Below are 25,157 nucleotides of genomic sequence, written 5' to 3'. Positions count from 1 at the left end.
TGGCACCATGGCATGAGCAGATGAATTAGAATCAGAAATCTAGGTCCTACATGTACTGATGTAGGGATGTAGCTAGTGAATACACATTCGCTGCAACATGTCACTGGTTACTGGAAATCAAGGCACTGCCACAAATCATACCGCAGCGCAGGTTGTTGATGTACGTGCTCACTAGAAGTAGATTTATACAGTTCTTCTGGCAGCTATGTACTGTTGGAAATATAAACTGTGAACAACACTCCTCGTCTTGTTTATGGGCACTACAGCGTAGCAGCAGCGTGCATTCACTACCAGTGCAAATCGTGTACGCTGTGCTGTGGTGTTGATGCGCAGCTGCATGTCGCTTCCGCATTGTACATACATTGTACGACTCATTACGAGGACTACTGCTTCCCATAGGCGCGCGGTATCAGCTTGCATGTGATAGGTTAGTCTTATCTACTAGGCACCAATAACTTCTCATTTAAAACTACTACTAGTAGTAGCAGTAGGAGGCGTAGGCCGGCCGGATTTTTATTTCATTTTATTGATTCATAATATAATGTCATTGTGTAAAAATTCTTGTTTAGTATGCAACATACCTCGTTAAAAGTTCAACATACATTCGCTGTGCAGCATTTTCGAGGACGATGATCACGAATTTTAATCACTGGAAGCGAGGTTGTGCTCTTACCACGGCCTTTCGTGGTAGAGTAGATGTTTACCTTTTGTCACGTGTGTGGATGTGGTGACAGATCTATTGCAGTGACCGCAACCGATCGATTGTCACATACCGTCGACGGATTGGATGGATGTATGTTAGCTTGTGGAAAGTAGTTTTGGTAGTAGCGGTCCGAAAATGACGAAATTAATATGTACAGCGCTAGTCCTTCTAACTTGTCTGTTTCATGTCGAAACTCTTCAACCTTTTGTTATCACGGAGCAGATAATCTGGGAGTCGGGAGGACCAGAAGATGTCGCAGCTTACCGCATTCCCCTCTTAATCCAAGTGCCTACTGGAGACCTGCTGGCATTCAGCGAAGCACGAAAATACAGCACCCGGGACTCCGGCGCGAAGTTCATCGCGATGCGCCGCTCCAGTAACGGCGGTGACTCGTGGGGACCCAACACGTTTATCCTCAATAATTACAACGTTCCGGATGGCACAAATCTCGGAACTATCACAGTTGATCGGTTGAACAGCCGACTCATTCTTATCCACACATTCTGTATTCATTCAGCCACTGCCTGTGTGAACGGAACTGGTGAGAAACCGGCAGGTATATACATGATCACCAGTCCAGACTGGGGATATTCGTGGTCCGAGCCGGTTTATCTCGCAGATGGAAACCCCTTGTTGAAAAATCTTCATTACAACCCGGGTCCAGGTTATGGTATCCAGAAGATGTATGAACCTCATAAAGGAAGACTTGTTACATGTGGACAAGGTCGTCATTCCTTGTTTTGTCTGACCAGTGATGGTAAGTTAAATCAAATTATGCAAAAAGAGATGGACTAGTATTGGTACTAGATAAGAATTTAGCTTTTGACTTTTTGCAAGATAAGAAATAACATATAATGAAATGTTACAGAGCATACAATTCTAAGAGATATTCAAAGTATATTTGATAAATATTGGTTGTGAGTGGCTGAGATACAGAACTGTATATCCAAAAACAAAGTAAAACAAAGCAATCCTGATAAAAGATGGGTCCCACCCTTTGTACCTGTACCTGATCACTTCGTTTTGGATATCTCGGCTATTTCAAAACCAATTTTCATCATAAGAGGTTTCTCATTATCTCACAAAAAAAAAATAGGAGGCCAGAAACCTGAAGCCAAGTCTCAACCAAAGCTATACAATTTCTGTTTAACGGCAATAGAGCATGAAATGGGGGGGGGGGGGGGGGGGGGGGGGGTCATAAGCATTGATGTAAAAAATCTGGAATGTTTGCTGTTGCTGTTGCTGCAACTGCAACTACTAATTGAGCAATGCCCAGATAAAATTACATCCGGACCGTGCTTCCCAGGGTTTATGATCAATGCCCAGAGTATAAACCATGTCAAATCGGGGAGGTAGAGATTGAGTCACCTCCCTGGTCAAATTTGTCTATTCATATACACATATATTATATGTATGTCAATGTTGAATGATTCAGGCTATGGTTTTTCCCTCTATTAGGCATATACTTGAGCCAAATGGAATATGCAGTAGATCTAGAAGTTTTTCCTCTTATTTGCGCTACATACATGTACACTAAACATTCCCACTATCCATCGTAGTATTATTGTGTGGACTGTACCATACATGACTGAATTTAGAGGAGTACAGTTTGTACAACGCTTTAATAATGAATGATTGAACAAGATGTTAATTATAACATTGGGACCTCATCCCGTTATCATGTTATGTGATATTACGAGTCACTCTCAAACCTTCAGGCTTGAAATGTAGATGATCTGATGAAATTGTTTTCTTTCTGTCATTGTTACTTAGATAATGGTACAACATGGCAGATGACCCCTGGACTAATGAAGATTCCATACCAGCTCTCTTCAATGAAGACTGGGGATTTCGAGCCAGGTGAAGTGCAGGTAATGCATGGAGAGTTTACTTCAAAAAAAAAAAAAAGAAGAAAAAAAAATGTTTGGCAGGGAAAGTAGCAATAACAACAGATGCTCAATAGCTTTCTGAAAGTTAGTAAGATATTAAAAGGTGATATCATGGTCATGAAATTTCTTGTGTTATGTCTACCTTTGTATTTCTTTTTTTGCTATGTTTGTGAAATGTCACTTCAGTTTTTCTGGAAAGAAGCATTTTATTGACTATTTTGTCGATAATTTTCCAAGTCACTATGTTTTGACATCACCTTGCAACAAAGTCAATATCTTCACACAAAAAAAAATCTATAGAAAAAGAGGCAATTTCTCTCTGTGAATCATATATCTAGGGGACTATGCAAAATGATAAATGGACTATTAAAATATAGTGGCTGTGTTACTGAGTGTATATATCTTAATTTGCTCAGATTCAAAATGATGTGCTGTTCTTATGATGGCCATTCAGAATACAGTGTATACAAACACTTCTGTACAAAAATAGGCTGCATTATCTGCTGGAGGTCATGATGCATTTTTTTTTTCCTGTCAAAGGTCATTGAACTGAAGAATGGGACACTCCTGATCAATGCACGGAACCAGATGTCATTCCATTGCCACTGCCGCATCCAGGCTCTGAGCTTTGATGGTGGCGAGACGTTTCCCCTCCCTTACGTCACCCTGAAGGAGGAGCTGATAGATCCCAGGGTTTGCGGCTCGTTGCTCCCTTTTGGTGATGTCCTCTTCTTCAGCAACCCTTTCAACCCAAGCAAGAGGGTCAATCTGACCCTCCACTGGAGTGTGGACTCGGGGGAGACATACCCCAACTTTCTAACTCTGTATGAGAAGAGTAGTGGGTACTCTTGTCTGTCCGCGATTGACGAGAACCACATTGGTCTTGTGTATGAGAAAGATGATTTGAAGTACATTTCGTTTCTCAAGATCCAGCTTAATTTTTGATGTTGTGTAAATGTTTGACAACTAAATTGCAATACAGATATTACCATGAACTAATAATTCCAAATGGACAATTGATGTACATAGTTTGTGACAGGCATATCAGTAAAAGTGTCTGATAATCATATTCTGTGTCATATTATTCTGTGTACATTATGTGCCAGACTTCATTGTGTTTTTTTCCAACAATTTATTTCAAATCCACCAGCCAGTTTGAGAACTGTTATGAAATGTAAAACATATTACTGTATACGCCGAATATTTCGTAGGGTTTTTATTTTCGCAAATTTCGCGAGTCAGCTGCTATTCGTGAAATTAAAAACATGCGAAAATATTGACTACATGTATATGAATGTGACGTACGTGTATTTCTCCGTTCAGTACAGGACTCCACGATCACGAATTTAACCACTCGCGAAATTGTTGGGAAGTCCCGATTCGCAAAAATTTAGACTCGCGAAATATATGGTGTATATAGTAATTTGAATTATATTGCCAATGAATGCAAACCAACATAATAAGTCAGTAATCTTATCACAAGTGCAGGTTGGCATAATATTGTAATTGCAGACATGCCAGACATCTACTGCGCTAGTGTCTGCTTTTTTGAGTTTAGAAAGCGTGACTAGTCAAACACTGACTTGTGATAGTGTAGGTTGTAATCAGAGGAGCAGATTGTTGTTGCTGTTTTTTAATGTGTATTTGCATTAATTTGCATATATGTTTTTATTTGAGGAAAATTTGCCTTTTATTTAATATAATGCTAGATTGGGAGTATGCAAAGACAGAATATTTGCACTTGGGACTATTTGCCTTTTATGTTCAAGCTCCTACAAAGAACTTAATGTCTACCGTTTTTGAAGAACTTTCAGGTCAGATTTTAAAGTTAACCTGCAAGACCGACTTCCTTTTACAATGTATTTTGTCCATGAATCTTTCATGCAGTGACCATTTACTACAAAACTACATTAACTACAAATCATTAGGTGCATAAAGTGAACTAACATTTTTATACCTCCGCCACGAAGTGGTGCCGGAGACATTATGTTTTCAGGTTGTCCGTCCATCCTTCCGTCCGTCCATAATGAATTTTGTGGACAGCGTAACTAAAAAAACCTTTTGAGGTATCCTAATGAAACTTGGCATATATGTGTATTAGGGCGTGAAGTTGTGCCTATCAACTTTTGGGTGCACATGCTCAAGGTCAAAGGTCAAAAGGTAAAGGTCAAATACGTAAAGTTTCACTATTTCCACCATATCTATGCAATGCCTGAAGATATTTTCTTGAAACTTAGTGTACACATGTAATACCCAATTTAGATTCTCTGATGAAAGTTTGGGGTCATGAGGTCAAAGGTCAAAAGGTCAAGTAAAAATAGTAAAACTTCACTTTTTTTCTCCGTACCTTGGAAATTGTTTAAGGTAATGTATCTTCATGGAACATAGTATATATGATATACACATGTACTGACTGGCAGTGAATATCTAGAGAATTTAGGGTTCATGGGGTCAAAGGTCAGGGGTCAAAGGTCAAGGGCAACACTTCAAAATTTTACTATTTCCCTCATATTTTTATGCAATGCCAGAATTAATTTTTTTTTTTTACACTTAGTGTATGCATGTATAACCTAATAGAGATTCTCTGGAAACTTTTTTTTTCTTTTTTTGTTTGCCTCAAAGGTCAGAAGGTCAAAGATCAAGGGAAAGTGCTGAACTAACTTTTTCCTCCATATCTCGGAAGTGGCTAAAGTTATCTTGATTAACTTACTACATATTTATGACAGTGACAGTGATTATCCTATGAATTTTAGGGTCAAAGGCCATATGAAAATGGTAACAATGTACTTTTCAATACAGAAATTTCACTTTTTCTCCATACTGTGAAAATTATTCAATGCATAAACTTATGAATGGGTCAAAGTTGAGTTAAAGTCCTTAAATTCCCAGTTTCATGCTCTCCTATTCATCCAATTAAACCTAGGTCAAGGAAGGTGAACATTCAACACATTGATGACAAACTTGTCATTTTAATATATAGCCAATTTTGTGAAAGTGTAATCACACATTGTCCACATGTACTATAGACCTATTAGGAGATATCATGCATTATGGCGGAGGCATACCAGTTGCCTTAGCGACATTGCTAGTATGGTCCTGGTTTCCCTCCATATATTTCTCAATCCCTATCTCCATTTGGGTTTCACAAACTTTGGATATCGCTGTGGGGTCTACTTTAATTCTAGAACTCCTTGATGCAATAAGCGAGTTACAACCGAGCTTGGGTATGGGTAGGTTTTGTATTGAAAGCCTATATAAGTCACGATGCCGATAAAGTACCCATGTGATTATTAAAAGTCATTGAAGGCCAACTTCTAACTTTTAAGATATTCCATCGTTTGAGTATGCATGTTATCACATCGAACAAAACTCTCTCCACCCTCACTTGTTATTGCAATCATTGTAATTTAAAGAAATTTTATGAAAACCTGCTCATGCACCTGTACCTCATGTGTTCAGCCAAACAATTTGCTGTTGAATCCTTTTCATGCTTCAACATGTTGCCTTACTTTAACACATTTAACGTTATGTTCTGTGTGATTCATGCATTCCCCATTAATTATGCATTGCACCATCTTTCAATTGTGGGTGTAATTTCCTGCTTTCAGTTTCCTGTTTGCAAGGTACACACCTCTGGGGAAAAAACCCCAATGAACATGGACAATAGTCATATTGTGAAAATTGTAAATGGCACCATTCACGATTTGGTGTGACAAAAATGCTGTCAACCATGGAGTCAAACCTCTCTCCTTGTAGTAAATGTTTGCAGGCAGTAGTGTACACTGTGGATGTGTCTGAGTGCAACAGTAGGTGTCAGAAGAGACCAAATGACTACATGTACTGGTATGTTTGATAGTCAGTGCGTTAGCCAATCACAAACGAAGGATTTTATACCAAGTCACGAGTATGCGGTATAATTTGACATACATACGTGTATATCCTCTAATTCTCCCATATTATGTCTCGCTCTGATGTGGGTTTATGATGGCACACAGACGTGGGCAATGTGTAATATTGGAAAAACTACAATCAGGAATAATTTCAACAATGTGTGCACAATTTTGATACAATGTACTACTCAGTATGCAAAATAGTACACAAGCACAGAGCAAATACAACTGTAGATCTGTGAATTACCTGTATGATTGTTTCCTTGTGTGATATTTCTTAGCCATGACCCACTAAAAAATAAGGGGGGGGGGGCATTGTTTTACAACTTCTGATGCACCACGACTTTGCTGGTATATATTTCTCCACATGATAACCTCATTGGTCTCATCTCAGTGTTATGTTGGAATGTTGAGGTCTTTGCTGCATATTTGCCAGGACGAAGAAGACTCAATATATGACCCATTGAATTCGCCTTTTGGAGTTTGTTCGTACCATAAAAGAGGCCATTTTGGGTGTAGTAACCCTTGTGTGTGCATGTTATTTAGGGGAGTGTGCTTTATTGGGGGGGGGGGGGATTTGTTTGTGGGAACATGTGTGAAGAAAATGCAGACATATATATGCTATGTACTCATTTAATGAGTATGAAATGTAAATGCATGAAATGTATTGTGTGTGTGTGTGTGTGTGTGTGTGTGTGTGTGTTGTTGTTGTTGTTGTTTTTTGTAGTTTTGTAGTACAGTGTATTGTGATTCTCTAAGAGTAAAGAAAAGAGTACAAAAGTCACAAAACGTTCCTGTGTCACATCTGTAGAATGTGCTTGTTTTTCAAGTTTCAATAGTCATGTTTTCCTCTCTTCTGATTTGGATATATGACTTTACCTTTATTCAGCATTATACACTATATATGATATACTGTACATGTATGCATGGATTTACGATGTATGGGAGTGCCTATTAAAGTAAACATAGTCTTGATCAAGGCCCACCAAGAAGTGTTAATTTGTCAAGTAGGTGCTTTTGGTAATGAAAAATGTCAGCTGAAAGTGACTAGCCAGATATGTCATTGATCAAACTTCTCTTTGCTGTTGGAATAAAATTCTTTGCTGATTTTCTTTTGGGGCACCAAAATTTTCAAGTTAGATATCTAAGTGGCTCTAAGTGGTTAATGTTGATGGTGTGCATGTATGCAGGGCTCGATATAAGCAGTGACCTGGTGGCCCAGGGCATTTAGTATTGTTTGGTCACCAAATAATAATAATAATATAAAAAAAGGCTATCTTGTGAGGCCATATATTGGGCACGTAAGTTTCCAAAAGAATTGTTATGTTTCAGTTTATTTTGGCCACAACGTTTCTTTCTTGGGCCACCAGGAAAAAAATATTGGAGCTCTGCCCTGTGATATACCACATTGTACATTTCTGCTACATTTTTTTTTTTTTTTTGGGGGGGGGAGGTGGGGCACCAAAATTTTCAAGTTAGATATCTAAGTGGCTCGAATATGCCATCAGAGAAAAAAAAGTTAGTGTTGAGCCCAGGATAATGAATTACATATGTACTGTATATTTCAGGAATTTGGGTATTTCTACTACTACTACTAGTAGTAGTAGTACTACTTCTACTACTACTACTACTAGTAGTAGTAGTAGTAGTAATAATGATAATGATAATAACAATAATAAATAAAAGATAAGAATGAAATAAAAAATGAAAATAAAAGAAATTCAATTTCCGTGAAAAAGCAACATTTTATCCATGTACTCAATCTAAACTTCTTTTTTGAATGGAGAACACTTGTGTCCCCTGTACTTTGATGCAGCATTTATATACACATGTACATAAGCAATTGTTTTCATTTTGCAACCAAAACAAACTTTTTTTTTGTGTGTGTGTCTGTATATTTGTTTGCTTAATTTTGTTTGGCAGCCCTGTCTTATATATACCCTCATTTTTATTGTTCCATTGCAGATTCCTTGTGGTATACATGTAAGGTATAATATGTATATATATATATATATATATATATATATATATATATATATATATACATATATACGTATACATATATAGTCGAGATAATGTAGATGACAAAAGATGTCGCACGAAGCCGGCTGTTACGAAGCTTTCAACCTTGGTCTTCCTCAGCTTTATTATCTGTTTATGAAATGAAATATATGTTTTGAGCATAACAGATATATATACACATATATATATACTATATATATATATATATATATATATATATATATATATATATATATATATATGTAATTATGTTACCATTTGCTTTGGTTTGATAGGATAAATCATTTTTCTGAATAACAGCTTGAAATAACTTCACCCTGAAACTCTTCAAGTACGTACACCTTTTTAACATGTTCTATACACCTTGGCAGAATTGTTCTTTATTGGGACTTTCACTGATGTAACTCATATATTCTAAATATATCTAGAAATATCCGTGTTTGTTTTACTTGGTCATGAGATACTGCATGTGACCCTTCATCTATAAAGTATTAAAAGGACCATGGAAACAAAGGGGCCAAGGCTCATTGTTAGTAATTTGTAAGTGGTAAAACTGTGTTTTAATCGGAAAGGTGCTTCACAAATAGGATATACTCCAGGAAATCATAACTAAGAATATGCTCTATTTATATTTCTCTTTTTATGACGATATCAACACATTTGTGGGGTGTACTCTATAGTTTCGGTTAATAACAGGTTGAGGAAGTGAATTTAATCAAAGAACATCTCCACTTCATACTTGACACCCCATGCCCAAGTAAAAGAGTAAAGAGAATGGAAATATAGATTTTTACGTTTCTTTGAAATAGTAGGGGTATTTATTGTAATCACATATATGCCAATGAGATGAAGTGATGCGTGGTGTCATCATCTCATAGACACTCTCATCAGTTTGGGATTCTCTTTTTATTCCAAAAAAGCTTTGTAACCCTGCAGTCACTATAATCACTATGGTACCGCCTAAAAAAACAAAACAAAAAAAAAAACCAAAAAACAAAAATGTTGTGATGATACAAGAATACAATCATTTATCATTTGCAAGAATACACAATATCACTGATTTCGTTCTTGGGAAGCTTGTAAAACGATGACATCATCATGACATCATTAATTTGCATATAAGTGATATGTTGTGCAGAGACTCCAACTCTCCCGTTTTCGACGGGAGATCTCCCGCCGAAAACCCATTTTTGCAAAATCTCCCGTTCTCCCGCTTGAGATTTAATTTCTCCCGCCCTGGCTCTGTGTCTCCCGTTGGAAAGGATTTTTTACTTATTGCTATTGTATGTTGAAAAAATAAGCCTTAGATAGCACCAGAGAGCATCTAGAACCATAGGAAATTCGCGCTTCGCACGCATCAACTTAGAGTCTCCCGTTTGCTAGGGGTTTCGGGCGGGAGAATCTCCAGATCAGAAGGTGCTTGGGGTTGGAGTCTCTGGTTGTGACCAATATCACTTTCATGCTTAAACATTGGAAACTTTAAAATTCCATAGACTTAATGTTGATTAAAATAATTAATGTGATCTTACCTTAATATCTGAGGCAATAAATCTGCAGTGTTTGTGCAAGTTATGATGATCATGAATCCTGCTGCATACACAATGAAAATGTCAATTTAAAATGTGGTATGCAAGGCTTGAATTACACTTCTTTTCTTTTTTTTTCTTTTTTTTTCTTTTTTCTCTGGTGGCCCGTTCGGATCACTAAAATCTTTCAATTTGAAATTCGGGTGGTCCCGAAATAAAGGAAACATATAAATCCAATTTGGATTCAGTTTCCTGATCCGGCCACAAAAGTATATGTAACCTTTTTGGAATTCCGTGGTCTGACATCAAGTTTTAGTATCCCTAGGCCACCACTGCGAATGTCGAGCCCTAGAAGAGTTTTGTTAACACCCATGACAGAAAAAAGAGTGCACCGCCTGCTCAGGCACCGAGAACCTGCGCAAATCTCATCTGTAGTCGCTGGTATGACCTTAGACGTAGTCATGTAGTTACAAGCAAAACAAAATTTTACTAATAATTTTTCTTCATTTTGCATCTCTTCAGTGAAAAGCTGCAGCGAGGGCCATAATCGTCTTAGAATTGAAGTTGAAGCTTTTATTGTTTGTCTGATCCAAACGTAATTGCGCAAGATTTTCAAGGGTCTGAGAAATGAGAACTAACGTCATCAATGTTTGTGTTCAGGACTACTGGAGAAGAGGTTGTTAGGTCACCTGACGTTTATGCTTTCATTGCATGGATTTATCTTCTTCGAGTCAAGTGATCGCCGTCGAACACACACACAGTCAGAGATCAGCATGGCGATATTCCCCAAAACGTTCGTGTTTTTATCAATTCTGACACTTAATACACTTACGGATGTAATATCAATCAAGCCCTTTGTGTTAGAAGAGCAGCTGATATGGGAATCTAAAGCGGAAGGGGATGTATCTACATACCGAATCCCACTAATCATCCAAGTACCAACCGGTGACCTACTCGCATTCAGCGAAGCTCGAAAGTACAGTTCCGCCGACGCTGGAGCGAAGTTCATCGCGATGCGCCGGTCGACAAATGGCGGTAACTCGTGGGGACCAACTTCTTTCATACTCAATGACTACAAGGTTCCAGATGGACTAAATCTGGGAACTGTTATGATCGACCATAACAACAACACCTTAATCTTGGTGCACACATTCTGCGTTCATTCAGTCTGCAACACCACGGGTCAAAAGCCATCCGGTGTTTTTACGGTGACAAGTACAGATTGGGGCTATTCATGGCAAGAGCCGATAAATATGGCAGAAAACAACCCGCTTCTTGCACAACTACACTGGGATCCTGGTCCAGGTTATGGTATTCAGAAAAAGTACAATCCACACAAGGGCCGCCTCATCACGTGTGGACATCTGCCGGCAGCAAGTGAAAGATCAATGTTCTGCCTTTACAGCGATGGTGAGACTTTTTGTTTATGTTTGTTTGTCTGTTTTTTGTTGATACTATGCTATGGCCAATTTGTACCCATGATAAAGCATACAACTTCAGTGAGCTATTGTATATGCCAGTCAGCAGTATGATAAACATCTCATTTCTTCCAAGATGCTATCAGGTTATGGAACACCATGCCAGAAGAACTAGTCACCACCACCTCTACTCTGCAAACCTCTTCAAGCAGGAGGTGCAGAACATCCAGCTTTGTTAATAGATGAGCATTGTTTTTAGCTGCACATGTACAATGTAGTAAGATGTAGGACTGTTTCTAAAAAGTCACTGTACATATATAGATATCTACACCACACCTAACTGCGACAGCCGCCACACGTATACACTGCGTGTGGCGGCTGCGCCGTGCTCCCATTCATATCTTCATGTTGAACAAACGGGTGCCTTTGCGGCGCTATATTTCCTTAATTTTTCAACAGAAACTACTAGGAATACTTACATGGGTCGATGAAACCTAAATGACTATCATCGGCGACTGTTTGATGCATTTCATTGCTTGTGATGCACAAAATGATGTCTTATAAGCAGCTCACCGATGTTCACAGAATTCACAATCACTTGCACTTAGCGCACAGAATACTTGAACGAACATAAGCGAAACTGCGGGGAAGCCTCCAGGACCGCGCCTGGCGGCGTGGTCTCCGGGGCTACACCACACCAGACCTGTCAATAGTATGACTATACACCTGATGTGGACTGTACTTATCAAAAAGAAGAAGTCATTAGTATGACACTGCTAATTTGTACTTGTAAGATGGAAGGCACAAGTATTGGAAATGGACTTCACAAATTCTGACCAAAGCAATAAAAGGAGATTAAAGTATCTCCTGTCCACAGAAATGTTAGCAATTTCCTGACATGATATTATGGTACAACTTACAAGAGTCTGTTTTTTCATGAATTTTTAATGTTGCCCATTGTAAACCATCTCTTTCCTTGCAAACTTTATGGAACTAACATGTACAGCACTTATAAATAGAGGGGTTGGCTATAATTACAAGTGCAGTCCCACTATAAATAATGAGATGTGTGTGGATGAAAGTGCAACGATTATAATGATTTTTGTAACATGAAAATGATCTGATGTGTTTCTATTTAGAACCTAATCACTCATTGGACATTGATTAGTAAAGTGAGAAAATGATATCACAGTAAATTTCTGAGCAAGATCCTTTTTAAGTACAATGTATTGTTTTTGCCATGAAAGTACATAATACTATACTAAATCTTTTTGTTTGTTTGTTTCATTAGTCATGGGTCATATTGGCTCCATGGTTTCCTGTTTCTTCAAAGAAGTATTAACAAAAATTTTATTTGGCCGTTGTGGCTCAACTTTAAAATTCTGCCCCTGCAATAATCATTTTGAAATAATAAATATGTACATGGTAAAATACACTTGCTTGAAGCCATACAGAAATAATGTCAAAACTAGTATTCTAGTTATCACTTCAAAAATGTCTTGCTCATGAAATAAAAGAGGCTCACAGGATTCCACATAGTGTCTGCACATGTCAATGAAAACAAAAGTAAAACCAAAACCAAATGAAATTTGAAAATGTTCACAAACAGATACTTACATGAAGGCATATTAAGTTTTATTCAATCATTTCAGCTCGTCCAGTGATCTCATGAATGTAAATTACATGCTGTATTTGATTTGGAAAGGTTAGCATGCCTGTACAGTGATGGGGTGATCGGGAAACATTAAACTGCACATTACTTGAATATGAGACCATTCTGAGGCAAATATTTTTCACACAACAATAGATATATAGTGTACTCTTAAATGAATCCCACAAGGATTGGAACAATCATCGGCAGCATTCCCACTGGTCAGTTACTAGCCATCCCCTTTAAATGAATCCCATGAGGATTGGAACAATCATTCCCCAGCATTCCCACTGATTCCCACTGATCAGTTACTAGCCATCCCCTTTAAAGAGTTACTTTTTGAGGTTTTTCCCCTGCTTTTCTTTCTGCAGTGATTTTATAGTATGTGTAAATCTGTAAGCTGAAAATGCACCAAAGAATGATTTTTCTCCACATATTACCGTTTATTCATTTAGATGGAGTGACGTGGCATTTGAATGAAGGACTGTTTGGCTTGCCGTATCAACAAACTAAAGTTGCAGGGGATTTTGTCCCAGGTGAAGTGCAGGTATGTATATGATTTTTTTTTTTGTTTTTTTTTTTGGTTGAATTAAAAAATATGTGTTAATTAATGATACCAGTACACAAAGATTTTGTTTACACATGATACTTACATGTATTTAAAGGGTGGAGCAGTCTGTCATTTGTACTATTTGTAGGCGTGTCATTATTTTTCCTTCAGCATGTGTTAGCCCTTGGTATAATCTGAGACTTGAGGGTAAAATGGTCTGTAATAGCAGCAGTAATTGAAATAAGAAACCACTGCCAAGAATTCCAAAATGGTTGTGCAACATGAAGTTGTGAATAGCAACAACAACTAAAATAAAAAAAGTAAAAAACTATCTGTACTACTACTATTAGATAAATATATAATTAAATAACTAAAAACATGAAAGAAAATTTGTCACTCATGAAGAGGCTATTTCCACTCTAGGGACATAATGGTACCTACTTTTTATGAGTGCTCTATTTGATTCATGCATACCGTACCTGGTCCTATGTTTGTCCTCAGTATCATTGAGAACAAACTCCACCCTATATAATTCTTACAGTTTTAGTTTGAACACAAGCTTTTGCAGGCAAGAACAGAAAAAAAAAGATAGTGACCATGAATAGAAACAGAATCTTGTTTTATTTGACTCATAGTCTTTTAAAAAGCCTTTCATATGTGTGTACTGTTTATATATATATATATATATATATTATATATATATTTATATTTTTTTAACCTCTAAAAGGGAGACAATGAAATTGTATCCATTGTATTCATAATTATGGCACTTAAACTTCAGCATATCAATGACTGCTGCCTATGCCTTCATTTTCTGACTGGCTGATTTACTGCTCAGTGCTTAGTGTAAACAAACAGGACTTTTATCAACTAGTGAAAGTGAAAGCTATCTATTGAATTCCTGCAACTAGGCCAGGATGAGTTATCTTAGTTGTGAAGGCTATAATAATTGTGTTCCATTCATTGTACGCTAAATTTGAGAAATGAAAACACACACACACACACACACACACACAAACTAACAACAGACCTGAAATCTACATTGTAGACTGTATTTTCAAGATCTCCATTGAGAATTACACATCATACATGCTTTGTAATTTATTTATTTTCCATTTATTTCATTATTATTATTATTTGTTTGTGTGTTTGTTTGTTTTTTTGTAACAGTTTGACCTCTGTATGTATAGATACTGAAAAAATTGTTCTGGGCATGACAAACATTTGCTTTGCTTGGTTTTCCGATGCAGCTTGTCGAACTGAAGAATGGAACACTTCTTGCCAACATCAGAAATACCTACACCTACCATTGTCACTGCCGCATCCAAGTTCTCAGCTTTGACGGCGGGCAAACATTTCCATTCTCTCACATGAGGCTGAAGGAGGAACTGGTGGACCCTGGCGTTTGTGGTTCGATCCTAAATTTCAATGACATCATATTTTTCAGTCATGCATACAATCCTTCCAGTCGTGTCAACATGACCCTCCATTGGAGTTTGGACTCTGGTGCGTCGTACAAGAGTATGCTGAACATCTACCCAAAAGGAAGTGCATATTCCTGTCTGAGCCCGATCGACGAGAACCACATTGGATTGATCTTTGAAAAGGATGGCTACAAGTACATCTCATTTGTCAAGATTCAGCTCAATCTTTAAGGCAATATCTCTATATGTGTGCCTCAATGAAATCTAATTCAATATTATTATGTAAATTGAACTCGTGCACCTTTGTGTCAAATGTTTTTACATGTCACTGGATAAAGCTACACTCTTTAGGAACTTTCTATGATGGTGTATTTTCTTCCTTGACAGCTGATTTTATCGTTTGTCTTGACTTCAAATGTAAATTGTGTTTTTGAACACATTTCAGCAGTATATATCTATCATATGAAGTGCTAACGGCCAAGATGTTCATGAAAACTTCTTTATGCAGCTTTAATACTATATATTATTGTTTCTTTGTGGAATGGGGATCTCGAGCATGATTGTATTGTTGCAGATGTTAACAGTGACAGTGGTTTTTTTGTGTTTGTTTGTTTTTTGTCCAGGTGGAATCATTTCCGAATGTTTGATGTACACATTACATTTTGAATAAAAAAAAAAAGAATTCAAATGCAATGAGTAGAGAAGTACCAGCTCTTATAATGATTGAATATTCAAGTACTGCGTCTTTGTAAGGAAATGAAATATATACTCTTTGAGTGTGACAGAATTTCTACAATGCCTCTTTTTACTAACTTGATACAGAGCAAACATTCTTGACTACTGAAGTCCACATGCACCCATTCTTTATCAAGGTAAAGAAGACTTGGACTGTTATACCTTACATCTTTAAAACCTATTTAGGTTCTTTTACATAGTCACCCCATTGTTGATTAATATCCATCTGGGCAATTCCGCAGTTAGGTGGACATGACATGGATAAAAGAAATGTGCCTCTTTATCTTACCCTTTAATCTAGGTATCAACTAATGCCATGGATGTTCACCAATCATTAGGGTCTTTCAAATTCAGTAGATTTTATTTTTCGTATTCATTGATTTTGTGAGATCTAAAACCATCATTTAAAATGTACATGTGGGACTGGGGACGCTGAAATTCACTTAAATGCAAATTACAGTGGGTTCCTTTGAACTTTTTTCCTCAAAGTTTTGCTAAAGGGTAAAAGATGAATACATTTACATACTCCAGAAGTCATGTGACATTTTGTCAATTACAAAAGGGTGAAATGACCTGCGGAATTACTCCGGACAAATGTAACGTTACTAACCGTAACGTTACTAACCATGCTTTTGGGGGTCTAGCTAAAAAATTATTGGTCGAACTGCTAAAAAAATTTGCATGAACATTTGTCATGATGCAATAATTGAAATTAATGCAACACTTTGTTTGAAGTAACTTGAATTTTTGCACACTTTTTGTTACAAGACATTGATTTTTTTGTCATGTCCTTTTTTCGTAACGTTACTAACCAGCCCTTTAAGTTGCTATAGCAATTCTAATATTTCTTGGATTGTGTTCATTCTTTTCTGTATCATAAACCTGGGAAGGATGAACATGTTTTTGACATAATTTTGACTTGAAGTGAATAAATGGTAATTTAGTGGTAAAAACAAATATCTAAATTTGTTCAAATGTAACGTTACTAACCGCGGAATTGCCCATCTACTCCTTAATTTTTTGCTCTTCTGACAATAATAATCAAGTAATTATTCCACCTGATAGCGCACACAGTATTTTTTTCCTTGTAATCTTGAAATATGACTGTTGAAAATAAATTACATATTGTACGTTGAATACCATGTAAAAAGAGATACAAGAAGAGTTTGTACATTAGATAGGCTAAGATGTTGAGAAATACACATGTAGGTGTTGGATAAATCATGCCAAGTTGTAGTTTTTGATGACATCTTTCATGAGACATGGTGATGGATGAAATGTAGCTTTAACATAGCTCAATTATGCCCAAATGCATTTCATGCTAAAAAGTTTGGGAAACTGTATAAGTCACACGGTACAGTGTATGAGGTTAATATCAGATGGGGAACTTGTTTGAAGAATTGATAGCACTCTTGAATTTAACAAATTGCATTCTTTCAAACTGTAATTCAATCATCCACCTTTACTCTCAGTTCAGTCCTCATATTGACCAAAAAAGGCAATGCAAAGTGACTCTTCTATCATTTAGCATTATTAATATTCATTATAAATTTATGTTTTTTAATATGTTGCTACCAGCCATGCATTAGCCAGTCAAGTGATATGTTTGAAAAATTGTACCTAGCCATAGTCTTGTTACGATAGTTTTCATTATGGGTTTAGCTGAAATACTGGTTTCATTCAAATTTCTATTTTAGATTTGATTTGGTATTGTGAGTTAGCGGCATGGTATTCTTTCTTCAAAGATCAAATGTACACATGTGCTTCCTGTGCCAAGTACTTGAGTGCCAAGTGCTTGACAAGAGTCTGTACATTCTGACCAAGATTTCATTCCCTGTGTTCATACATTTTATATTGTGCAATAAAGGTCACACTGTAATCATTGCACCTACAAACCCCTGGCTCCGTGTAATTGCAATGTCAAATTAACCTGTGTGAGTTGCACTTGAAAATTATGCTCAGTGTGTGTTTATGTCCGTGTGCATGTTTGTCAGTGAGTGCATTTCTCTGTATTTGAATGTCTTCAACGATCCAACGGTGTGAATGCAAGTTATAGTAGAAAAAGTAGCAATGCATCATTAAATTCACATTTTTATATGAAATTAGATGAGATAATTATGCTCGATGCTGTATGTCAATGACAGCATTCATGTATTTGTATATATGTTTGTGTGGACCGTTTGTGTGTGTGTGTGTGTGTGTACACGATGAGGGCTCCTTTCACAACCAGATATTTTTTGTTTTGTTTGCAGATATGTATACGCTTCGATACAGGGTGCTTATTTTTTTTTTTTACTATTTTGTTTAAATCCTTGTACACAATAGTTTGCAACAACTTATCTACACTCTCAACATAGGCCTACATTTCTAGAGCGCAAGAGGGAAAGGGGTGGGGAGAAAGGGAGGGGGTTGAGTGCATATTTTCCAAGTAAGTACATTTAATCATGCGTCGTCACATCGCTATAAATACAGACCTAAGTTCTATAAATATTGCAAATCAAAACTTTAGTTTCATAATGAAATAGGACTTGCGTGCACAGACAATATCTTCTCAATTATTTGCTTTTTACACCCACTAAACAAAGAGCAAAGGCTACAATTACGTGCGCACGTAATGCAAATCATTCTGAATATTTTCAGGTTTTCATTCTTACATTATATGCACGAGACAAAGGGCAAAGTCGACTGCACGTATTACACTGCACTCCCGTTTTGACCAAAGTCATCGGGACCGGCGGTTTTCTTTCATTATTGACATTTCGTTTTAGGCGAACAGTAAAGTATAATTATAAAGACATATTATAGATGGTGATTTGGGGAAATGAATACATGTATTCACTTCGTTGTGACGAGAATTTCGTTATAACCGTGTGCGTTAAGACTGGAGTGTACGAAGTAACGTTGATTCATCATAAATGACATTCATGGGCGCACCGGGCGGGGGCCCCCTTTAATTTTCGTTAAAACAAAAGAAATTAAAACAAAAAGATGGAGGTCGGGGGCGTTCGCCCCCTTTAATTTTGTAAATGCCCCCCCCCCCCTTTACGGAATTCCTGGATGCTCAGCTCCTGCCAGAGTGGAAAGTATATAGGAAAAAAAAAAAAAAAACGATAAAAAGACCATCTCATAGCTCATCGGCAGGGTGGCAGCTCATATTTTCGAAACTCGCTCAGGAGACAATCATATCAATGATTATCATCATCCGACCAGGGGGTGGGAAGAGACCACCTACCTATATAACCGGTGATTCATATAACTATCATTATGGTTTCCAGGGTATGGTGAGAAGACTACACATACTTGATATTTACTGGGTCACATGAACAAACAGAACAAAACGGCATGTCACGTGATAAGCCCGCGTGACGTGCTTTCGGTCTGCTCCAGAGAGATTTTCCCCTGTGAGAAAAATCTCTTTGGTCTGCTCTCGGTTACTAGCAACTGTACGGGTACATTGTACTATTCAAACTAGCCTGAGAAAAAAAGGCCTTTACGACTGTGTATAACTCAGCTACAGGACAGTGGCAGTGGAGCAGTACTTTAATCAGTCAAAGAGCAGCATATGGGGACATAATACACTGAACGACACGACTGGTACAGCTTTATTGTTAACAAGATCGTAAGAAGCAACTGAAGCGAAGCGTTTGATCGTTACCGTCGTTCACACACGAGCATGCAGCATTCCTATGTACTATTAGTATCAGTGTAGCTCAGCTCACATGCCCCAGTAATGTTGCTGGCCATGGCGCTCCCCACAGTGCAGAGACTACAAAAATAGCTGCTGGTTGTCTGCAGTCGTGTCTCAGTAAAAGGAGGTACGTACAATATAATGATAATATGTTTATTGTGCAGGCATAACCTGGTTTTACATGTAATTCTATGTATGGTTGCTCATCCAGTCACGATAAGAAGAGCGCGAAGACCACATAATTTGGCCCTTTCTGCTTTTTGGGGTTCCCTTTCTGCTTTTTGGGGTTAACCCCAAAAAGCAGAAAGGGCCAAATTATGTGGTCTTCGTCTCCCGCGTTTAAAGGAGACCTCCGGATGATTTTCAGATTTTTACTTTTGAACAACTATAAATTAGTTAAACTGAGGGCAGAGTTTCAAAATTTATGATAATTGGGATGAAGAATAAGAATATTTTCAAAATTTAGAACAAATGGCAATGAACAAGGATGATGACATGGCAGAGTCACCATAAGAATGCATGAGTTGGGGCTCAAGGAAGCAGAACAATAGAAGAAGGCATGCATAGATTATACACAGGTGAACTCGCAAGGAAGCAGTATTGTAATGGAATTATACACTGCTACATTTCTGAAATATGTGAACCTCCTATGTCATCATCCTTGTTCAGTGTAATTTGTTTAAGGTTTTTCAAAATACTGTTTCTCTGCTCAAGAACCAAAATAAATTCCACAAATCTATACATGGAGTTGTCGATTTATGTACTACATGATGTGAAATTATGAAAATCGTCTGGAATTCCCCTTTAAATTTAAACGCGGGAGACGAATTATTTACAACAATCAACCATACGTGTATCTCCATAATGTGATATTTTACAATGGTATACCATCACTACTAGAGGTCAAGGGCCTATACATGTACCAAATCAGAAAATACCTGGCCTTGGATCTACATGTCGTACGTACTTGCTACATGTATTTGAAGAGCTTGCTTCCAAAAGGCGCTAAATCCATCATTTTTCAATGGATTTAGCGTCTTTTGGTTGCAAGCTCTCCATTTGTACGCACCTTCTATGGTGTTTTGTAGTGTGTTGTTTGTAAATGTATCAACACGTAAAGTTTAAAGTATGCATACGAAGATTCTTAGGGAGATGACCTAGTGCAACAACAACTTTGTTCGCGGATGGGTCGGAGCAAGGAGGTATGAGACCTCCTTGGTCGGAGGTGCGAGGTGTGCGTAGTAGTAGTACAACTTTATTACCGTGTAGTGGTGATACCACACTTGCCCCTCCCCATCCTCCCCGATCCGGGGTTGATGGGAGAGGGACTATGCGTGTTCCCGAATTCCCCGGCAAAGAGGAAGGCCCTGCTTTTGGCGCGACGATTCTTTTTTTTTTTTTAATGAGAGTATTTGACTTGCATCCGGGGAGTTCTTTTAAAAATGGGTTATGTAATATCTTGAAAATCACAGAAATATTTGTCAAACTTTCATGTCTTGAGATTTTCATTTCTGGACAGTTTCTTTCGAGTTTTGAGACAGCATTTTAATACAAACAGAAAGGGAATTGCAGCTCATCTGAGATGAGGTATGGGGTGTCTGTCTCGATCTAGATAAGGGGTTGGAATGACAGCTCGATCACCTGAAATTAAGGGGTGCATTGAACAGTGTTCCGGATTTAGGGGGTCTCTAAGGCAGGAAAAGCCTGCTAAAAGCCTATGAAAGGGGGTTCCGCAATTTCGGCAGCCGTGAGACGTTGGGTGCTCTCTAACGGAGGGAACGAGAACATGCGTACTCCAAGTGAACGGGGAAGGGGGAGGGGGGGTGGCACCATATACTATAATGAACATGGTGCCACAGATGTTCATCAGACATATAACTTGATGTGGATGTAAACATGCAGAGAAGGTGACTATCGATATCGATAGGCCCAGGGCAACCGTAGCGACACATTGACGCGTTCAAAAACTGTGTCTATCGATTCATGATATCAAAACATCACCTTCCTCCGTCACACAGGTGGCCTATCTATGCACTTGCAAAGATTGATAGGAAAGACCCGAGTCCCTTGGGTCGGTATCCCACGGTCGGTATAATGTCGAGGAAGTCAACTGGTTGTTCATGGGGACAATAGAAATACGTTGTACTGAGTACCATGGTATCTATGTTTTCCTTTGCTCTTATTATTGAAATCTATCTCTCGCAGGGATTCAACATATTTTGGCATTCATCAAAGAATCGTCCGTCAACAAAACCGACAATGGAGACTGTCTCCCGATATATCACCTTTACGACCGTTGTCATCTTGTTGTGCTTCATACAAGGATGCCCTGCCCTATCTCCAGTGGTAATTAGCGAGCAAGATTTGTGGATATCCAAGGACCAAGGAGAAATCAGTACCTACAGAACGCCAATTCTACTCAGCCTACCAAACGGCGATCTGCTGGCTTTTTGCGCACCGCGCAAGTACTCCGGCGGAGACGCCTCGGCTAAATTCATCGCCATGCGTCGATCGTCCGACGGCGGCTTGAACTGGAACGCGACCCGCTTTATCGAAGACGATTACGAGGTGAAAGATGGGCTCAACCTCGGAGCGGCGCTCGTCGATTACGACACGAACACAACTTTTGTCATCTTCGGCTATTGCCAGCATACTGTCGGGAAATGCACCTCGCCATATCGGCCTAAAGGCGTCTACTACAAAGTGAGCCGCGACTGGGGCTATAGCTGGTCGTCTGCCATCAACATGGCCGACACCAATCCAGCCCTAGCGGGCATAGACTGGGCTCCAGGACCAGGATTCGGCATCCAGAAACAATTGGCCCCGAATAAAGGAAGACTACTCGCTTGCGGACATGCTCTTAATGCTTACACAAGACGCTTGGAGTGTCTATATAGCGATGGTAAACTATCACTTTACGGTCCTGTATGTGGATTTGTTCTCTCTCTTGAAATTCTACTGAGGCAAAATGTTAAATAATCAAGTTCTGTTGCTTCCTTCTTATGACTCCTTTTATCTCAAAATGTTAATCAATACACGAGGTAACCTCAACGGAACGTAAAGACAATGTCAGCGTGATTCTCTCTCTCTCTCTCTCCTTGGACGCACTTGAATAAGATTGATTTGATAGATATCGTATATAAGCATTCCTTAAGTGTTTGGAGTGGAATTACATCAATATTAGCATTAGATTATTCGTGTGAATTGGTTTATCTTGTCCGTTGATACGAATAGTATTTTATTCGTTATTATTAATCCTTGACAGTTTACTTGTTGCCGTGATGCATTGTTGGTATACATGTATTTCGTTTCTTGTCGGTAGACCATGGAAAGACGTGGCAACTGAACAATCCTATTTATGGGCTCCCCTACAACTATGCCAAGAAGACTGGGGACTTTGCGCCGGGAGAAAATCAGGTATGTCTTACTGAGGATTGTTGAATCTTCAATTCATCTATAATGTGCCCTTGTCAAAAGAACTACATGAACATTGTTTGTGTCTCACATGTCGTGCATGTTGGTAGAAAAAATGTCATTTCCATGGGACATGAATCAGATGAACCAGCTAATAGAAGTGAGCTAATAGTGATTGGATACCAACTCGAAAGATCAAAATTAACATTTCAACATGAAACACTACCAGACTAGCAATACGTAGTGCAAATTGATTTAAAAAAAAAGCACCAAATCACAGAGTTGATACTGGGACTGTAATGTAAGCGCCGAAATTATCAGCAGCAGCTTCTTTCCTGAATTTCGAGAGCAGAAATAATAACTTGTGAAATACGATACAATCCTAAAGTGATGTCAAGGTTCGATTTTCATTTCGTGGTTTGTTGCGTGGGAAATCTCATTCGGTACACGGTGGTGAACGCCTCCAATGGTTCATAATAACTCGTTAAAATTCAGGCAATGCAGTTCAGTTTATGCATCAGTTCGGAGAATTACCTTGTCTTACGAGTGACCGCAAGCTTGTTCTCCTCTCTTGCCACATATACTCGCAGATAGTCGAACTCCACAACGGAACGATTCTCATAACCATCCGCAACGAATTGTTCTTCCACTGCCACTGCCGCTTCCAAGCCCTCAGCTTCGACGGTGGCGAGTCCTTCCCCGTCCCGTTCATGTCGCCGAAAGAATCGCTGATCGACCCCGGCGTCTTCGCATCCCTCGCCCTGGTCGGCGACGTCCTCTTCCTCTCTCACCCATCCAACTCGCAATCGCGCGTGAACATGACGCTCCACTGGAGCCTCGATTTCGGCGAAACATGGCCATACGCCCTCCAGCTGTACCCGAATGTAGCCGAGTATTCCTCGCTGACCAAAATCGACGACGATCACATCGGGGTACTATTCGAGCGAGACGGCTATGCCTCCATAGATTTCTACAAGATCCGCATCTATGCCTGATGCTTGTAAACACTTGATGCTGATGCCAGTGGGGAATATTGATGGTTACGCTTTATTCCACATTCTGTCCATACAGATTGACACAAGTGATTTCGAAAAATGTAGTGGCAATGTGACAGCTCTTTCGCTAATCGGTTCCCGAAGGACATAGCAATGTAGTTAATGTTTGGAGCTTGAAGTCAAGTACAGTACTCATGAAATGGATCCATTCCAAATAATTTTGGTGCCGGCAGTGAAAAATGTAATCAGCTTAGCATTGTTGGTATCCTGCGCCCGCGTTAACACTCTAGACCTGGAAATCTGCGATTTACTGATCGGTGTGTGCTATAGACACCATTCTTTCTCCATGTGCAATCATGCGATGTTCTTCAACTGATGTTTGTACAAAGGTTCGATATTTGTCGCTGATCATGAATCATTTTCTTTTAGGACATGTGCCACAAATACCTTCTCATGTGCCCAAAATGATGTACGGTACTAGTATAATGCTTCGTGTACATCGTAAACATATGTGGGTGTGTGTGCGTGTATATGTATGTGTGTGTATTATATGCCTTTGTATGTATAAGTGGGTTTGTTTCATACTCAGTTGAGCGTCTGAGGAGAATGCATACAGTGTAAATACTCCAAAGGAGGTCTGTGTGGTTTGCTCCATATCCATCAGTGGTTGAGGTCGCAAAAAATAAAGAAGCTTGAAGCCAAAAAAAAAAAAAAAAAGGAAAGAAAAAAAAGAGAAGTCATCAAAGCACATGTATGATGCCACACTTAATAGTATCAGAACACAATATAATCTACGTACATGTGTATGTTTAGCCGTGTGTGTATTTTGTGTATGTGTGTGAGTGTGTCTCGGAATGGCGACAGTACTTTCAAAATCTACGGCGACGGAAGAGGTGCCTTGTAATCATATAGAATCTGCATTTTTGTGTTTGTAATGACCGAGTGTATTTGAAACACACTTTTTTAAGTTTGAAAACTAAGACGGCTGTGTAACATTTAAATCCATGAAAGTTTTTATATTGCTGTAGCAATTCACAGTACATGTATCAATGAAATATGAATCAATCAATAAAACAAATGTTACTCGAACATGAGAGGATATAACTTATAGACAGCATTATTATCCACTCTTAGAAAGATAGTTCAACTTTGTACCTTTACCGCAGTGTCACCCTGGGAGCACCTGTACGGGTGCAACTCTGTGCCTTTCAGACCAGTGTCACTATGGGAGCACCTTTACAGTTGCTACTTC

The 25,157-nt window shown here is 38.5% G+C and overlaps 3 protein-coding genes and 1 pseudogene across 3 annotated transcripts; 3 read left to right on the top strand and 1 right to left on the bottom strand.

The window, feature by feature from the left end:
* LOC140244354 (ATP-binding cassette sub-family C member 12-like) overlaps positions 1 to 25,157 on the bottom strand; it is a 126,575-nt pseudogene that overhangs the window by 19,543 nt on the left and 81,875 nt on the right.
* LOC140244955 (sialidase-1-like) lies at positions 839 to 3,752 on the top strand. The gene is made up of 3 exons (XM_072324562.1): positions 839 to 1,460; positions 2,477 to 2,574; positions 3,133 to 3,752. Exons 1-3 carry the CDS (start codon positions 839 to 841, stop codon positions 3,535 to 3,537), a joined length of 1,125 nt encoding a protein of 374 aa, XP_072180663.1. The 3' UTR covers positions 3,538 to 3,752.
* LOC140244952 (sialidase-1-like) lies at positions 10,751 to 17,690 on the top strand. The gene is made up of 3 exons (XM_072324560.1): positions 10,751 to 11,440; positions 13,555 to 13,646; positions 14,900 to 17,690. Exons 1-3 carry the CDS (start codon positions 10,804 to 10,806, stop codon positions 15,302 to 15,304), a joined length of 1,134 nt encoding a protein of 377 aa, XP_072180661.1. The 5' UTR covers positions 10,751 to 10,803; the 3' UTR covers positions 15,305 to 17,690.
* LOC140244951 (sialidase-1-like) lies at positions 21,710 to 23,930 on the top strand. The gene is made up of 3 exons (XM_072324559.1): positions 21,710 to 22,398; positions 22,819 to 22,913; positions 23,501 to 23,930. The coding sequence occupies exons 1-3, from the start codon at positions 21,756 to 21,758 to the stop codon at positions 23,903 to 23,905; spliced, it is 1,143 nt and encodes a 380-aa protein (XP_072180660.1). The 5' UTR covers positions 21,710 to 21,755; the 3' UTR covers positions 23,906 to 23,930.

Source organism: Diadema setosum, chromosome 21 (assembly GCF_964275005.1).
Source record: "Diadema setosum chromosome 21, eeDiaSeto1, whole genome shotgun sequence".
Taxonomy (NCBI): Eukaryota; Metazoa; Echinodermata; class Echinoidea; order Diadematoida; family Diadematidae; genus Diadema; species Diadema setosum.
This window is presented reverse-complemented; position numbering and strand designations above follow the sequence as displayed.

Bases quoted from the DNA above. Each gene is read 5' to 3' on its own strand.
- LOC140244952 (XM_072324560.1), top strand. From the start codon at position 10,804: ATGGCGATATTCCCCAAAACGTTCGTGTTTTTATCAATTCTGACACTT. The intron at 11,441-13,554 runs GTGAGACTTTTT...TTATTCATTTAG, and splicing joins GTTCTGCCTTTACAGCGATG to ATGGAGTGACGTGGCATTTG. The intron at 13,647-14,899 runs GTATGTATATGA...TTTCCGATGCAG, and splicing joins TTGTCCCAGGTGAAGTGCAG to CTTGTCGAACTGAAGAATGG.
- LOC140244951 (XM_072324559.1), top strand. From the start codon at position 21,756: ATGGAGACTGTCTCCCGATATATCACCTTTACGACCGTTGTCATCTTG. The intron at 22,399-22,818 runs GTAAACTATCAC...TCTTGTCGGTAG, and splicing joins GGAGTGTCTATATAGCGATG to ACCATGGAAAGACGTGGCAA. The intron at 22,914-23,500 runs GTATGTCTTACT...ATATACTCGCAG, and splicing joins TTGCGCCGGGAGAAAATCAG to ATAGTCGAACTCCACAACGG.
- LOC140244955 (XM_072324562.1), top strand. From the start codon at position 839: ATGACGAAATTAATATGTACAGCGCTAGTCCTTCTAACTTGTCTGTTT. The intron at 1,461-2,476 runs GTAAGTTAAATC...ATTGTTACTTAG, and splicing joins GTTTTGTCTGACCAGTGATG to ATAATGGTACAACATGGCAG. The intron at 2,575-3,132 runs GTAATGCATGGA...TTCCTGTCAAAG, and splicing joins TCGAGCCAGGTGAAGTGCAG to GTCATTGAACTGAAGAATGG.